The sequence below is a fragment of the Apis mellifera genome, linkage group LG6, assembly GCF_003254395.2.
Source record: "Apis mellifera strain DH4 linkage group LG6, Amel_HAv3.1, whole genome shotgun sequence".
Classification (NCBI taxonomy): Eukaryota; Metazoa; Arthropoda; class Insecta; order Hymenoptera; family Apidae; genus Apis; species Apis mellifera.
Window position 1 is genome coordinate 8,422,543 of NC_037643.1, and position 18,375 is coordinate 8,440,917.

Genomic DNA, 18,375 nt, shown 5'->3' on the forward strand with positions numbered 1-18,375 from the left:
TCAAACATCAAATTCGTTGTAATTTTTTGCCTTGTAAATGATAAAAATTTTACGATCCACCGATTCGTAACACGAGAAACAAGTAGAACAAACAACTTTGTCGATTATTTCGAGACGAATCTACAGAACGACAAAGTTCAATTAACTCGTTTCATCCGATATAATTCACGGAACGAAGAGAAAAAAAAAGAGAAATCACAACCACAATCCCCCCCGTTTTCAAATTTGTCTAATGCAAGCCATCGCGCATAAATTACCACGCGTTTCAGAATTTTCGACTCCCGTGCTTTTCAACACGCGGCGCGCGTGCGGAAAGAATAATTCAAGCGTGGCCAGAGGAGAGGAGGGGAGGTGACGGCGACGAGGGCCGTGCATTCGTTTAGGCCATCGGAATTATTCTAGTCGTGCACGCGAGAACCGAGTCGGAACTCAATTATACGTGCCGCGGCGGCCGAATGCCAATTTCGCATTCGTCGACCCCGCTCGCTATCATCGTGTACGCGCCGCCGTGTATGAGAAAAACGTTTCCCACCGGAAGTCTGTCGTACACGAGTCGCTCCCCGCGATTAAAGGACGCGGCCACTCCCTCCTCCTGCATACTTGCGTATACTCGGTGTGTTTTATAAGGGATGTACTTGGGGAATTTTAATTTTCTTTTTTTAGAACCACTAATCTTAGATACAAGTGGTGTAATCTTAATCTTAATTGGTCGGATAAACACGATAGGCTTTTCGAATAATAAAATTAATTGCTGCGTTCGGAGAAGATCGTTTCTCGTCAATTTTGTAAATTATGAGGAGAAGAAAAAAGTTTTTGACTGAGTTAAGATTGTGAACAATTTGTAATTCATCTCGATCAATGTATTATCTCGGTTCTATTATTTCTTCGTGTCAAAATTTGATTTCACGGATCTCGATATTGTTTTTCCATGCTTCTTGTTATTTTATGTATCTCTTTTCCATCCGCTTCTTCAAAACGATACAATCAAGAAAGTTTTATATATATATGTAATAAAACAGAATTGTTATTGAATTTAATAACGCAACTTTACACTCGATATTCACTCGATACGTAAAAACGTGTATAAAGATTTTTCTGACCGATTATAAGTAACATTACACGCGCCCGATTTTAGATTATTATGTAAATTAAATCGAGATCAAAGAAGGGATGCTGATGTCGAGGAGAAAAAGTTTTCCTTTTTTTTTTTTTTAAGTAAAAGCTGGCCCCAAGATAATGGACACATAAAAATGATTCACCCGACTTAACGACCTTAAATTACCTGCTCGCCGAATAAACGGCCGGTCGCGTGTCCTGTATTTTGTATTAGGTTTTTGCGTGCGCACACCCCTTCCCCTTCCCCTCCCCAGCCACCGAAACGTATAACGGAAATTCTAAGTGTGGAACATGCGATACCTCGCCTCGAAGGTGAGGAAAGTACACATAAGTGGAGGAAGGGTGGGAAAAAAGAAAAAAAAAGGAGAGGTCCGGTTGAAATGGCCATATTTCGTATGCATAGATTAAAGGTTATTAACTCCGTCGTTGGGATGAAGATGTGCGGCGAACAGGTGAATTTATATCAGTTTAATACCGCTTTTTTACCGGGCCAACGATCCTGCAGATACATAATGTATATAATCAACCGTGTGTTGAACGAAGTAAAATGTGTCATTTCGGGTAAAGTGCATGTAATTCGAAGAGAGGAGCTTCACCCTTGTGATCAACACCGATCGATTGGAATTTCACGCGTAATAAATGGAAAAAGAATAGAATCCTAATTAGAATTAAAATTTTCTAATAATTTATCCGTATAAATATGACGAGATAACAATTATTTAGAACAATTGAATAATATGAATAAAATTGAAATTTTGAATAATTTCCTTCGCAATAACGAAGGATATTATTCAAAATTTTATTCAAATTATATTCGAAAAAAAATCTTCATCCCCGCGAAAGGAAAGTGATTTTTCCCGATGATTTTACAGGTAAAAAAAAATCGAGCGCCACGTTGATAAAATTCTTCTATAGTTTTACATTCCAGAAATGGCGGTTTCGAACGATTCCCATAACCTTTTCCACGGCGGAGACGCGTAATTTCACGATGCACCTGTTGCGAATATTCCGACGTGTAACGCAGCAATCGAGCAACCAGCTCTCGTTCCTCCGGAAAATTAGTCAATTACGGGGCATGATGCGCACTTACCCCAATTATGGAGTTCAGCTCCGTCATCGTGACCTGTTTCGCCCTATCAACAGCGGTCGCCACTTGCTGCTGATGCTCCTGAGACAGAAAGGGCAGGATCTGTCCGATGATCGCGTTCAGTCTCTTCGATATTTCGGCCTGCACAACAGAAAGTTAGTTTTGAATGAACGATGGACATCTAAATTTCCAACGTTTCTTTTTTTTACTTGGCGCAATGGATCGAAAACGTAACGAAATGCACGAAGGAAGAAAAATGTTTGACGATGATGAACCAAGTCTATTCGACCACTTTTAAATCATCCAATGGTGGACAATTTATTTTATTCAACGGAGGGAAATTTTGAGAATTTTTTCGATTTGCTCCTGAAAGGATTTCTTCTTTTTTTAAACTTTTTTTTCCAGGCTGAACGAAGGGGAGAAGGGGAGACTTCTTGGGAAACTTGGAATGAAGAAGGAAGAGAAGAGTATTAGAAGGAGCGAGTATCGAAGTTGCGCGTGGAAAGTTTGATAAATACTTGGTTAATTCCCAGGTAAAATCACGTCCGAGATTTATATGAATAGTTTTATTTAGTCGGCTGGGTCATTAATCCTTGCGGTTAAGCAATACTGGATATTTTATATCGACTGGTTGATACTCGATAAGCTACTTTCGAAAGCTGCCTATAATTTGAATGTATTTTCATATTTTCGTGACCGATCGTTTATTCCTACGTACGTAATTAATTTCTATTTATTTGAATTTAAATTAATTCCTATTAATTTTAGTCCCGAATAAATTTCATTTATTTCTATTAACGATGCGTTTCGCCGATAGCGTTTTTTCCTCGACTGAAAAAAAAAAAAAAAAGAAAGAAAGAAAAAAAGGAAAAAAGAAAGAGCGAAACGATTCGTCAAAAATTTCCAACGTATATTATTATTATTATTATATTATTATTATTATTATATTGTTATTACCCGTGCCGCTCGTTTCATTCCTTCAACGCGTCTCTCTCCTCGATTCTCGCGTCTTTCAATATTCCATTGCGTGCGCGTAATAAATTTGTCGAGAGACGAAAGTGTGCATCGTCCCCCGCCGCGTGTTGTTCACGAAAATTCGAATCCATCGGAATCCGTTTCTCGTCGACGCGTCAACGACGATTCCGAAAAGCGATATTTTCAAAACCGTCAACGTCAACCGTCTCCCTTCCACCCTTTCCCCTCGAACGTGTCAACCGGCGCGGAATGCGTACTTGCGATTACCCGTCGAACTCGCGCTCGTATTTCTAGAGCGCGAAAGAGGGCCTGCCTCTATTTTCGTCGAGGGAAGCTCGCAAAAAGGCTACCGCGGAAATAAGCGACCAGACAAGGTGGATGATTAACGACGAGACGCGTGTAAAAGGTTCGCGTCTCGACGCGATTTCCGCTCCTCCTCCACTTTTTGCATAGGAAAGGGCCAATCTTAAGGCGAAATGTTGGATGAATGGCGTTGTAGATTTTTTTTTTTTTTTGGTTATATTTATAAATTTGCAAAAGTCGAGGAACGAATTTTTTTCGAACGAACTTCTAATATTAATAAGATTAATATTGTAATATTAATGATGTATAATCTTGTTAATACGTGTCGAGGATAGAAAAGTTTCTATTTTTAGAAGATTGATCGTCATTATTGAGGTATAATTGTGTGATTAATAAAATACGTGTTATCTTTTTCCAAAGAGTTTTTATCGTTAAATCCATCTGTCTTATTTATTTTGAATCTCGATCATCAGATTTCGTATCTCGAATTTTGATACAATGTATCTTAAGACTTTCGAACTTGACTCGATAACTTGAGTAAAATGATAAATTCGCATAAGCCGATAATATTAACGATAACGAATTAAATTAAGGTTATTAAGAAGTGTAAAGGAAAAAATAATTTATCTGCTTGCATAGATAGATCTCTCGTAAGCCTCGTTAATTATCAAACCTTGTATCTTAATCTCTTGTGCGACACAAATATTTTTCATATACACATATTTCTAATAAATCTCGATCCAGTTAAACGATTCGTTACTTAATTAACAAAAACGTATTTTCCCTCCAATTAAAAATTTCTCATCCAAGAAGTCTCTCCTTCTCCTCTTCGTTCAGCCCATCACGATCGAGCTTATAATCACGTTCGAAGCGTTAAAAATTCGCTTTCATATTCAAATGGAAAAAATTTATATACAAAAAAAAGAAAAACACTCAAGTTGGATGAATCGAAAATGTCCCCTCCTCTCCTGAAACGATCATTGACGAAGCGAATCGAAAATGGCGAGTGCACTGGTATCGTCGCGAGGCAAATGTTTATTCGACGTGGGACAAACTTATATCCCTCTTTAATGACTCGGGCAAACACGCGACGTTAACCGACGCGGAGCCTCGAACGGATGGCAAAGGCTTATCGCCAAACAGAGAAGGAAAAAGAATACGCGAACGGTTCGCGCGTTAATCTCCCGTGGCGAGACAATGTTGTCGCGCGTTGACAGAGAGACGGCGGCTACGAAAGTTTGCAAAAAGAGAGCAGAAATTTACCTGTTTGTGCATCTCCACGTTCAGCCCGTACGACATCTCGTAGTACTGCAACAGAGAGAAATGCGAGTCAGTTGATCGGCGTAAATGAATAAAAATAGGGAAAGTAGGAAAAGTCGTGCAACATTTTTTAACCATGAGGGTGGAAGAGGAAACGAGAAGAAAAGTGAGTTGAATAAATTAGAGGAAATTTGGTTTTAATTTTTTAAAATTCCAGCTTTTTAGATAACGTATTATTATATCTCTTCGAATTTTTCTGTCCATAAGATTATGTCAAATTGGTAATTACGATAATCCAAATTTAGATACGCGCACAATGCGTGTATTTTGAAAATATGGTAAAATTTAATAACCTAAATCTTGCAGGATTAATTAATTATTTTCTAACGATCTCTCTCGAAATCTGTCTCGAGAATGGGTTTGAGGAGAAAAGTGGTAAGGTAATGGAGATAAAGTGAAGAAAAAAAGAGTTTTTCAAGATTTATTTCCGACAGTTACGAGATGGATTTAATGTAAATTAAGCGTCATGTGTTAGACGGGGGTCCGTTATTTCAAAAATATGCACTTTCATTACGTACAATGTCATTATACAGTCGTTTCGTCATTTTGATGCTTTTAGTAGAAATAACAGGCGGTAATAGGTTGCATAACGTCCCCGCCGATGTTTTCCCGATGATAAAGGAAAATTCATAATATTGCAGAAACGCATCAAAACACGAAAGAAGGAAGATAAAAAAAAAAAAAGAAAAAAAAAAAAAAAAGAAAAAAAAAAAAAAGAAAGAAAAAAAAAATATTCAACCGCTTTAACGTCCGCATAATATTCTCTCATTTTCTTCGTTTATAATTACTTTTTCGAAGCGATGACAATAATTAACTTTCACATAATATCCACGATTATATACACACAATTGTGATATTACTGAAATAAGAAAGAATATACAAGAATCTTTCACAGAATTGCAAAACGTTAAGTTTTCTACTACATCGTCAAAATTACTGCCAAAAAGAAAAAAAAAAGGAAAAAGAAAACTAAAAGTTCAATAGACAATTAGAAACAGGAATCGAGAACAATGGATATTCAAAAATTTGAATAATAAAAATTGATCTCCCCTTTAGTCTCGAGAAGATAAAAAAAAAGAGAGAATGAAAGAAATTCACGAGCTTCCTCTCCCCTTTTTCTCCCCCCCCCGATGTTTCGTTCTTTAAAACTCGGAAACGAAGGCTCGACGAAAAAAATAATAATATCGCGTAGTCTCCGTTACGACACATCGAGGGGGAAGAAGAACTCGTAGAATCGGCGATGCCGAGGTGTCTTTCATCGGCTATCAACGCCGGTCGTTAGCGGATCCGCGATGAGGCGGCGGTCATAATTACGGTAAACGAGCATTTTACCGAAGAGACCGTTTTGTAGCGTCATTACTTAACAGTCAACTCTCCCAAGTCTCTCTCACCGGCGCGCGGTCATTTAGCATCGTGCCCATACGGTGGCCGCATCGTCTCTTCAGTGCCGGCAATTTAACATCATTTGCCAGATTCGTCCTTTCGTTGTTACTTCTTTTCCCTCCTATTTTTCTTTCTCTCCTCTTCCTCCCGATCGAAGAGAGAGAAGCATCACGGTTGGCCACCACCTGTCCCTCATCACCACCGCGCCTCCTCCTCTTCCCTCCTTGCGTCATTAACATCCCCGGCTACCATTAATCTCGAGAACGAGCACGGCTACGTTGAACTACATCTCCCTCCACTCCTCTCCTCACCGGTATGCTGCGGCTCTGCACTTTCCGCGGTAACGCGTTATTAATTATCGTTAATCGCGATAAACTTAATCGAGTCTAGCCGAGTACACTCCAGAGAGAGGGAGGACCGGTTGTGTGTATATGCGATTTTGCGCGAGGGAGCGAATTGGAGTGTGAGAGAGAGAGAGTTAGTTAGAATAAGACAGGAGAGAAAGGGAGAGACAAGAGAAGGAGGAGGAACGAAGGGGGTGGCAGAACGCGTACAACACGCTCGAGAGCCAGGTACAGGTTCTTAATTTTACGGGCCATTAGCCTCGTAATTACACGGGCGAATTAATTGCGTCGTAAGTAAGTTATTCCACCCGAGGGAGAAGGGGGTTGAAGCGAGCCACCGATGGAAAGGAAGGAACGGGTAATAGAGGGTTGAGAAGAGGCGGAGAGAGAGAGGAAGAGAGGACACGCGGAGAGAAGGAGGAGGAGCGGCAGAGGTTGTTAAGATCAACTGCAGCGGGAACCGGCAGCGACGACGATCAGCACACCAGCCATCCCAGCCCTTGGAGTGGTAGCGCGCTCTCTGGACCAACTTCCGCGACTCATTATGGCTTGCACAACAAATTAACGTGACGGGCCTCGACCCCTGGCGTACACCAGCCGTCCTTAACGTGGCGCTTGTTAATGAACTCGACAAAGAGAACGAGAAAAAAGCACGCGATCTCTCCCCCGATTCGACCCCCTCCCTTCTTTCCTTATCTTCTCCTCCTCCAGTCCTCCTCTCTTTCTAATCTCTTCCTCCCCATCTCTGTCGTCGGTGGCTCCGCCTTGCCACCACCGACACCCCACCGAGACTGTACACTGTCGTTTAAGCGAGTTAACAAGCGATCTTTTGTCGGAGGCCTGGCCCTTCTTTTTATTTTTCTTTCTTTTCTTCACTGCCTCCGGTATTATCGCTCCTCTGTGAGCAAGAGAGAGAGAGAGAGAGAGTGATCTTGTTGAGGAGAGGGTCTAAGAGGGAGGTGAGATTCGGATCGACAGATTTTTTTCATCGAAGTCGGAAATGGAAATCGAACGATCCTCGAGAGATGAAGCGTTCAACAAATCGTGAAAATTACACGAGAATCTATGATATATTATCATAGATGGAAAAATTTATGAATGATTATTTATTTCTAATTTTTCTTTTTTTTTTTTTCTTTTAAGCGAAACTGTGGACGTGCTCACCGCGTCCATTTCATTTTTTCCCCCTTTTTGTTTTTCTCTCGCAACACGCAAGGACGGCGCAAAAACATAACGATAAAAGCGTCAGTTTTCACTTGCGTTTCGAAACGCTAGACAGGAAATTTTAACTAAAGAGGTCAATATAATAACATCGACTATAAAACCGTCAAACATAAACCTCGAAATTCAGAAAACGTTCTCCGTTACGGCGAAACGAAATGAAACGGGCGATAAAAAGAGAAATTTCACGGTGCTAATACCTGTACAGTTATCGTGCAGCGCGACGACGATGAAACCAACACTTGGCTGGAAATATTTACGAGGACGTTCATAGAAGCCGGTATTCGTTAGCGTGGAACAATGCGTTTAGCGCATGTTACACGCAATAATAACGTCCCGGGGGCAACGAAATCTACATTCCACGGTAACAGAAATTATGAGGCAGAACGTGTCTTGGTATACCTCGCCGAGGAACAAACGTGGCTGGCTCGTGTCGATAAATCTCCGTGGAGTTCTCTCTCTCTCCCTCTCCCTCTCCCTCTTTCCTCCACGCCCGTGTTGGCTCGTTCGCTTGATTAATCGTGTTTAAACTAGTCGCCTCCGCGCCAATTAAGTCTGTACAACGGGCCGTGCAACAGAGGCAAGAAAGGGGAGACACTCCCTCTTATCCGAGTGTCCGAGGGAAAAACAGGACCCGAGGAGGAACACCATATCGGGCCAAGAGCAAGGGACTACGATAAATTAGTATATAGGGCCAATATACACCTATCTCGAACAAGACGAGTATTATATTCTTGTAATTCGTCGAGTATATATATATATATATATATATGTGACGTTTAAAGGCTGGACACGAGTGAAAATATCGTTAGAAAGCGAATAAGGAAGTGAATTTTTATGAATACGAAGGAGAGGAATTTTTTGGAGGAAGATTGAAAGTATTGTAAGATACGTGCGCCTTTATATCGATGATTAATATTATATGGAAGAATCTACTGTACTAAAACTAATCGAGATGGACGGAAAAACATAATTTTATTAGCCGAGAGAAACGATTTGAAACAAGTTCGAACTTGCTACCGAATAGTCTTGATCTTAACATGCAGCAGAAAATTACGAGGAAACATAAATAACAAAACGTAACAATCTCTTGGAAATGGATGGAATAAAAAAAACGCGAGAGGCATGCGGTTTGTCTATATTATACACGTACACGTATAATACCACGGAATTAATAGAGGAACGCGTTATAGTTGTTTTCTTACTCGTAAACTTGCCAACATGAACTCCGGCTGCATGTAAATGTTCTAAATCTAAAGTTTCTATCTAAAGTACAAACTGAAATAAATTGGTTTACAATGTGGGGGAAAAAAAAAAAAAATTAGAAAGAAAGGAAACTTGACCAAAGCATACGATCTATTAAAAGGAAACCTTGTAGAAACCTTTCAACCATCTTTTCTCACTTCCGACGAGACGAAACATTTCGAATATTGACGCGGCAAAAATAATCGAAATAGATTTTTCTCCCCCAACGTTCCAAATAACCTAAAATAAATTAGTTTGCGACGTAAAAAAATTTTTAAAAACTCATTCAAAACGCGTTTCCAAAATTTTCTAACATCGACTATTTATCTTTTTTACTTTCGAGTATCGAAATATTTCGAATTAACACGGAAAGAAATATCGAAATCGAATTTTTCCCTCCAACGTTCCAAATAATTTAAAATAAATTAGTTTGCGATGTAAAAAAATTTTTAAAAACTCATTCAAAACGCGTTTCCAAAATTGTTTAATATCGACTTCTTATTCTTTTTATTTCCGAGAACCGAAATATATCGAATTAACACGGAAAAAATATCAAAATCGAATTTTTCAACCAACGTTCCACATAATCTAAAATAAATTAGTTTATAATATAAAAAAAATTATAAAACACGTTTCCAAAACTTAACATTCATTTCTTATCCTTCTTACTTCCGACGAGACGAAACATTTCGAATATTGACGCGGCAAAAATAATCGAAATCAATTTTTCCCCTCCAACGTTCCAAATAACCTAAAATAAATTAATTTACGACGTAAAAAAATTTTTAAAAACTCATTCAAAACGCGTTTCCAAAATTTTCTAACATCGACTTCTTATCCTTCTTACTTCCGAGTACCGAAATATTTCGAATTAACGCGGAAAGAAATATCGAAATCGAATTTTTCCCTCCAACGTTCCAAATAACTTAAAATAAATTAATTTAGGACGTAAAAAAATTTTTAAAAACTCATTCAAAACGCGTTTCCAAAATTTTCTAACATCGACTTCTTATCCTTCTTACTTCCGAAGGGACGAAACACTTCGAAACATTTCGAACGCGGCAAAAATAATCGAAACCGAATATTTTTCCGCGAACAACCCAACGTGAATTAATTTACAACGTTATAAAAAAATGGAAGATCTCATAAAAAAAAGGATATAGGAAAAAAACTCTTGCCGACACTATGCAAAAGCTATTTTCTAACTTTCGAGAAGCGAAATATCTCGAATTAACACGACCGATTCTTTCCCAAAACGTCCGAAATAAGCGATACGATATCAACGTCGATTAATTATGTCACCGGGACAACGATAAACTCCCACCACTCCGTAAACCAGCTCCCTCCCTATACACGCACGCAGTCCAATTTTGCGAGGGTTAACTGCGGGGCATTTACCATGAAAACGCCCGGCAATAAATCCCATCTTGCGTGCGGCGGGCGAGCGCGGCTCGGATTTCCTCGCGGGACACGCGGATCGGTATAATTAGACTGGTTTACGGCGGTCGATCGTTGGAAAGCATTCGGTTATACAAGCCAACCAGGGCAACTACATTATCCTTCAGCATTGCTCGCGCGCCGTTATACCGCTCTCGTATTACTTTGTCATTAGGTGTCCGAAGACGGGTCGTTGTATGCCTCTCGTCGGTATAACCGGTATATATATATATATATATACTGTCCTTTAAGTATATATCGCGCTTTTACGTGGTTTTTATATTGAATCGTCGATGAAGAGGGATCAATAGAAAAGCAAGCATTCGAGAAAAGAAAATCGATGAAACCGCGAGGATGGTAAAAATTCTTTTTAACTTTGTTTTTAATTTTTCAGAAACGTTGAAAATATCACGGTTGTTTACAAATCGATAAGAATGATCGGAAAAATTATTTTCATAGAAGAAACGAAAGAAATGATATATACACGAACGTCGATCGAATAATCGTAAGATCATAATCGATATTATAATAACGAATAAATATTATTTAAACATTCTCAAATTTTCAACTCGGTTATTTTTTCATTTTTTCAACAATTTCTGTTCCCTTCCAGGTGATGATATTCCTTCCGTCTCGTTGAGAAATCGATGAGAACCTCTGCTCTCTTACGATCATTAGCTATGCACAGTAGGTGCGCAAGATAAATATACAGATACACGAGCGAACACGTGGCCCGTCTTTGCCCGTCCATGTCTCTGTGTATATACCTGAACAGGGGAGATGCGCGCGGTGTAACAGGCCAATGTAAAGTCGGTGCGGCGAGGATGCAATTAATGCTAAGAAGCCGAGGTGGTTTAGCGGTCGAGCAAGCATGATTATCCTGGATACGGAAAATGGGGGAGCGTGAGAGAGAGAGAGACTGTGATATCGGGAGTAAGAGGGAGACAGATATCCGAGAGAAACTTTACCAGGGGTATAGGTGTGGAGAGATAGAGACAGACAGAGAGAGAGATAGGTGGAAAGGAAGCACAGACTTAACCGGAATTAGTGCTACGGAATGGTAATTCCTTACCATCACGTAATGTCGCTGAATCTCGATCTTCTCCGTGGCCAATTTCTCGCACTCGAGCTTCAAGCTGTGAACAGACAGAGAGAGAGAGAGTGAAGAGAGTGGAGAGAAGAGATTAAATGATTTTAGTACGATCGTATGTTCCTCTTATCTTATACTACGAAGGATGGAGTGTGTTAGTGTGCGAGGGTGTATTGTGTGTCGAGTGGCGGTCAAATCACGTTAAGCCTTTAATGCTCGATTCTGTTTTGAGATTTGACAACAACAAACTATAAATATCATGCATATTGTTGCAATATTCGTTGAATTTCGAAGAATCAAATAAACAATGATAATATCAATTATAAATTTTAAAATTCCAAGTATTTATAATATAAATATTTTACGCGAGCACGTTTTACGTTTCACACCTGCTCATGGTTATAGATCAAAGGGTTAAATTCGAGCAACCTTGTGATCTTAATGCCCATCAGGTTTGCATGACATTAATATTAACGTTGATATTAATTGTCGTCGATTATGCATACGTAACGTACACGCGCCCCATTCTCTACCCTAATCAACTTCTTTTTTTCAAGAATCACCAATGCGTCCTCGAATAAATAATAAGTAGAACCGAGAATATAAGCGAGTCTACACGAAAAAAAGAAAAAAAAGGAATAAAAGATATAGATAAGATAATGCGATGATACAAGTTTCGTATTTGGAAAAAATTAAGCTTAAAGGTTCTTTGCACAGGTGCAAATCTATATGAATTCTATAAAATTTTCAATAAACCGTTAATCGTACATGGATAGAAAAAAAAAGAAAAAGAAAGATAACATTTAATACCGATTGCATTTTTCTTAGATTGAAAAATATTAAATGATATACTTTCGTTCGTTGGAAAAAATTTCGAATAATTCGAAGCCTCGGATTTCAGAAATCTCCAAACTCGAACTTTCTCGTGATCGACAAATTTTCACCTTTTCATCTTTGATCACAGAATCGCTCTACCGTTATACCGTCCAATGTTCTCGCGTGCACGCGTATGTTCGAGACGACGACGTTTGAAATATCGTTCCAGCCTTATCATCTCTTTTTCTTACGACCCGCATCATCGGATCGGATCGAACAATGCCAACAACGTGTGTGTATGCGCGCAACTTCAAAGCGAATATAAAAAAAAAAAAAAAAAAAGAAAGAAAGAAGACGAAGAGAAGAACTCGAAAAACTTCCTGGGCTGGGAAGTTGCGCAGGTTGTACAACGAACAATGAAAGTTTCGATCCGCGAAACGTTGAAAAATGCATCGGCAGCGGGACGCGACCGATGCTTCCTTAATTTCGTATTCGCGGTGGCTACGGGTGTCATTACGTGTCTGCCAATAGCCACGTTGTCGTAAATCACTTATGGCTTTTGTGTATATCGCGTGCAAAGCCAAGGAAGCAGCTGCGCGAATTCCCAGGCTCTTTCCACGATCCGCAACGATGGTCGGCGGAGGTTGGGTTAGGTGAGAGGCGCGCGGTGGCTACGTATGCAACTTCGAGACAAAAGAGGAGAACCGAGGAGGAGAGAGGCTGAAAGGGCTGATGAGCAGGTGCCACTCTTCAATTTCAATCGTTTTACCGTACCGCTTAACCGTACTTTTTTTCTTTTTTTTCCTCCTCTTCTTTTTTCACCCCCTTTTCATCCCTCTCTTTTTTTATTTTTTTTTTTTTGGTTATACAAGATTTAATAAACTTATTCGGGCCGGAAGACCTTTTTCGGATTAACTCTCTCTGGCCGCCCGGTCTTTTTTAATATTAATTCCCCTCCGGTCTCCGTGAATGAGTGGAGGAGAAAAAAGAAGAAAGGGGGAGGGAAGTTTAATAAGGTGACTTGCAAATGATATAAAGATCTCCGGAGCCGAATTTCTTCCGATGATCGTTTTTTGTATTCCGGTTAAGCTCGTTTATAATTGAAGTTCGTTTTTGCTTTTTTTTTTTCTCTCTCGCCGCTCGAAAAATTAATTTTTTAATTCTCGGCGAGATTTTTTTTTCAATTGTGATTCGATCCTTAAGTGTCGAGTATTTTATTTTGGCAATGGAATTATTGTATCTTTTATATTTTTGAAATTGTGTGCAAGAATTGTGTCTATGTAAAGTTATACGATACATCATATAAGTAATTGTGCACGTGATATTTTATATTTGTAACGTTTGTAGATTATGTATTATATATTACAATAAATATTATAAATAATTACAATATATGATGTAAATATAACTTTTCTCGTGTTATGACGATAACGTGTTAAAAACAGGGGAGATAATGCAGGGCGATTATGATATACAAGATCTTTCTTACTTACGCATGACATTGATTCTGCAAAAAGTTAAATTCCTCTTTGATCCTATCACAGGATTCTCCGACTGTGAATTTAATTTGTTGGCCGGGTTGCGGCGGACCCTGCAATAAATGTATAAAGAAAACGTTAATAATCCAGCAATTAAATTAACGATCTTGTTATTTCTTTGCTCGATTTCTTAAGCCGGTTAACAGATGTTTCTCGAGTTATTGAATCGACAACGAACGATCGTTTTCTCCCTTACTTGATAATTCTCAATAATTATCTTTTTCAAATATTTTCCACGGATAAATGTTTAAAATTCGCAATAGTTTTGCGAATTTAAAAAAAATATAAAATTTAATTTCATAACGAAACAAAATATCATCGTTTCGTTCTTAACGATACGCCAAAAAATATCGGATTTCGCGGTAATAAACTATGGTTTAATTCGCGAAAGCTGGGAAATATAGCGGTTAGAATATCTAAACTAAACATCGTGTATGATACTACTGCATTATAACGCAACAACATGTAAAACACGAACAAACTTTGCAGTCTAAAGTTTGCTTCTATTCGTGGCGTACATGTTACGCGAAAATCAAGATTGCATATCATTATCTTTTTACTCGATACACGAGAATCGTGTATCGAAAATTAAAAACTGTTCTATCCGTTCTGGATGCTATTCGTACAAGTTTCGTTTCTTAATTTAAAACCTTTATTGTCGTGATACGTTACATCGATAAAAAAAAAAAAACAATAATAAAATATCACTGTAACAACTACATTCATTACACAATCCAACGATTTACTTTCAAATTCTTCTTCGCATAATTTTTAACACACTTTCGTATTATTGCAACAGATGAATATTACGAATTAAAAAAATAACTTGTATATCAAACGATCAAAAAGTTTAACCATATTTTACAATCCTATATAACTTTGCTTTCTTCTAAGAAATAAATTAATCCCAATTGATCGCAATATCAAACGCTCTCTTAAAAAATTCGTGTCAAAATAAAAATTCCTTTTTCCACTCGAAAATCTCTCCGAGAGAACCACGTTTCCACCTCTCCAATACTCCCTCTCCTCCTCCACTCGTTAAATCCCATCAACATTCATCAAGACTCCGATTCTTCTCCGAGTTTCTTCCCGAGAGAAAAGAATTCGATACGCTCGAAATAAAAAAAAAAGAAGAAAACGGGCAAAGAGAAAAAAGAAGAGAGAGAGAGGAATAACAGGGATAATAAAAATGAGAGAGAGGGGGAGAAGGCGACGGAAGCCGAGCGGTGCGCGCGACGTGAATAAGCGTCAATGCCGGCGGTGAATAATTAATTTCGCACAGCTGTTCACCGTGAAGGAGCGGAATGGATGCAGGAAGTAATGCGTTAGCCGATTCGCGGCCCCGCGAAGGAAAGGGGGAGAATCAGACAGGCGTAGCGAAGAGGCGAAGGCGATGGCGCGCACCGGTTTGCCGTAAACACCGAGAGACATCTAAACGCCATCGGCAATCGCGCACGCGCGTCGACGGCCCCCGCAACGTTGTAACGTTAATGCAACCCGATAACAAGATTCCACCGGCGGCGGATAGATCTCTCTCTCGGGAATGATATGGCGATTCCAAAACGATTCGCTCGGGCGAATTCCGAGCGCGTTTCGAAAGACCGCCGTCCCTTTCCACGCGTGTTTATGTACCGCGTGTCTCCTAAGAGTCGATACAGAGAAACGAAAATATCATATCATATTTGGTTAGAGTTTGAATTTGAGATTGTTTAATGATCTCAATTCTGTAAAAGGCGACTAATTCGAGTTTTATTCGAGGCAGGGAGGCAGGGAAAAATATGGAAAGTTTTGGTACGGATTCTCCGGAGATACGGTTGACACGGGTGCTCTGCGGACGTGATTTCGGGACGTTATTGAGGATGGCAAAAGATATGTTTCGGATAATATGAAAGGAGAAATGTGTTTCATACGAGAGCAATATGTAAAGTTGGCCGGCTCGATCGATCGAAGTTGGATAGATGGCTCGTACCTGTTTCATGCATCGATGGATACTGCAAATCATAGGTTTTAAGTTTCGTCCCGATCTTGGTGTATGCGTAGCACGTTCTTTCTTGAACGTTATTATAAAATTCACGATGAAACTCTATAGGAATACTTTGTTCTACAGGAAGATTAATGTGTAATTTTATTGTAACTTTAGAATTTAGTCAAAGAATTTTATTTCCGTTCACAAAATTTTCTTAACTCAATTTTAACAAAGGATATTGTTAAACACGGTTATTAATTAACTAATTAATATATGAAAATCGAAGAAAATGTACAAAGCAATACATATTCCTCGATGATCTTCGATAGACAATGATAAAAAAAAACCTTTCTACTTATATTACTCTTACTTTAGATAATAATTTTAATGCATCACTAAAAGCTTGAAATATAATTTTATTTGATCCTTTTCGATCTTAAATATACCCTAAAATCTTTCGTTCTAATAAATTTAAAAATGCAACTCTAATTAAAACTATAACTATTACAAAACAAAAAAAGAAAGAGAGAGAGAGAGAAGTTAAACTAAAATTGAAAAAAATCCTTGTTCCTGCACGAATCGAAATTAAAGCGCGAAAACATTTGCGCTTCCTTCGAGGACACCCTGTATAACGTTAGAGTCTTATTCGTTACATCGGTTTGCATGCGCACACGATTACACGGGCGCACAGTCAACACGATCTCGACTGACTGCAGCGGCTCGTAGAGAGAGAGCAAGTGTTAATTACATGTTTGCGGTGTCCACGAGGATTACACGCTACAACCGAAACTATGAACTTGCGAGCACCGGCACACGTGTGTACGTGTGCGTGCAAGTGCACGTGGGAGGCGCCCATCCGAGTGCACGTGTGGAGGCCAAGAGTGAGGGTGCCCTGTTAAATACATTCGCGTATCCCGCCCTGCCTACGCAAGCGTCGTCCTTCGACCGACCTGTAGATCGTGTCGGATACGCTCCCCTACAACCAGAATCACGTTAACCGGCGAACACTGTCTCTGTTGAACTCGTGAAAATCGATCGAATCGGCGACACCGCTTCGTTCGAAAGACGGCTTCCACCAATGAACACGCATTCGGATTGAGAGTCATAGATGTGGATGATTATATACGTAGAAATATATTATGGAAGATATTAAAATTAGGTGAAAAGGGAAAGAAAAATGGGAAAATAGGTTTCGCGAATATGTTTATTGAGAATCGTATAAATCGTATGAAAAATATTTGGAGAAATTTATATTTAAAAAAGGAAGAAGAATTTATGAAGGTATGTTTTTAATACTGTGTTTTAACGATGGATTGATTTTAGATTAAATAGTGTGAGATTATATATATAAAGTTGATTCTTAATTCTCCGATGAAAATGTATATCATTCGATGGATAAATATTCGAATATCTGATTGAAAAATAAAAATAGATACTTGAAATGTGATAAAAAAAATATAAATTTTCTTTATGTCATTAATATAGCAAATAATGCATCTATACTCGGCAATAAGTACTTACTTCGTGCCTTCGTTTCGCTATTCGATCGACTAACATATTGAGAGAGAAAGAGAGAAAAAAAAAATCGTGCATTACAACGACCAGAATAAATTATGAATACATTCCCTGATCAAAGCGAGCACGCTTAAAGAAAACATCCTGAAATAATTTCAATTCACCCGTAACAAAGATAACAACCCATTATCCGACGTTCAAGAAAATACCTCCATGTTACCTCCACCTTTCGTTTCCATCGGTTAACGTGCGTAACAAACGCGAATCAGATTACCGCGAGAGCGGTCGCCGCTCCCCCTTTGAAAAGCAAAACGCGAAACGAACTCTCTCCTTAATCGCATCAATTATTCCACGTATACAGCATCGTACGATTCATCAATCTTTGCGGAACGTTCCAGTCTTGAATCGAGCGATCGTTCGCATTTGCCTGATAATTTGCGAAACCCTCCTCCTCCTCCTCCTCCTCCTTCCTTCCTTCTCCCTCCCCCGGTCGATTACTTCTCCCTCGAAAGAGAAGAAAAACAAAAAGGTTGCTGATTAATCAGCGTCTGCATCACGGCACCGCGTAAGTTCTTCAACTGAAGCACGTATTCTCGAGATGCTCCGTGAACCGTTCAAGGAGCATCATCGATGGAACAAGAAGAGAGAAGGAGGAGGAGGAAGAAGGCTAGCCTTACCCGAGGAGGAGTTATCTCGGGTTAAGCTAGAAGTGCATCGGGTACCTCCTGACCTCGATCACAATCGAGCCGTTGTAATCGAATGAACCGAGAGGAGCATGGTCCCTCTCTCCTTGTTCGGTTCAGCTGTCGACCAACTGAATCGATCGCGGAATCCGTCGAGTCTCTCTTTGTGCTAAGTAAGATTCTTGCGGTACCTAACCTCTCCGCCGCTTCCTCCCCGTCCGCTCCTTTTATTCCCCTCGGAAAAGAAACTCGATCGTCTACTTTCGGTGAAATATCGAATTCGAACCGTGAAATCAAGGTTGTAAGAATAGGGAAGTGATAAACGAGGGGAGAAAG

At 39.3% G+C, this 18,375-nt stretch overlaps 1 protein-coding gene across 2 annotated transcripts in view; it reads right to left on the minus strand.

Annotated features, from left to right (window-relative positions):
• The window catches only part of LOC411175 (protein groucho), a 58,555-nt gene that overhangs the window by 21,178 nt on the left and 19,002 nt on the right, over positions 1–18,375 (minus strand). For both annotated transcript variants that reach the window (XM_394649.6, XM_016912552.2), the window contains exons 2-5: positions 13,831–13,928; positions 11,504–11,567; positions 4,745–4,789; positions 2,207–2,344 (exon numbers count right to left, since the gene is read on the minus strand). In XM_394649.6, the coding sequence (XP_394649.3) occupies positions 2,207–2,344; positions 4,745–4,789; positions 11,504–11,567; positions 13,831–13,928 (345 nt within the window). The remainder of the gene's footprint in view (positions 1–2,206; positions 2,345–4,744; positions 4,790–11,503; positions 11,568–13,830; positions 13,929–18,375) is intronic.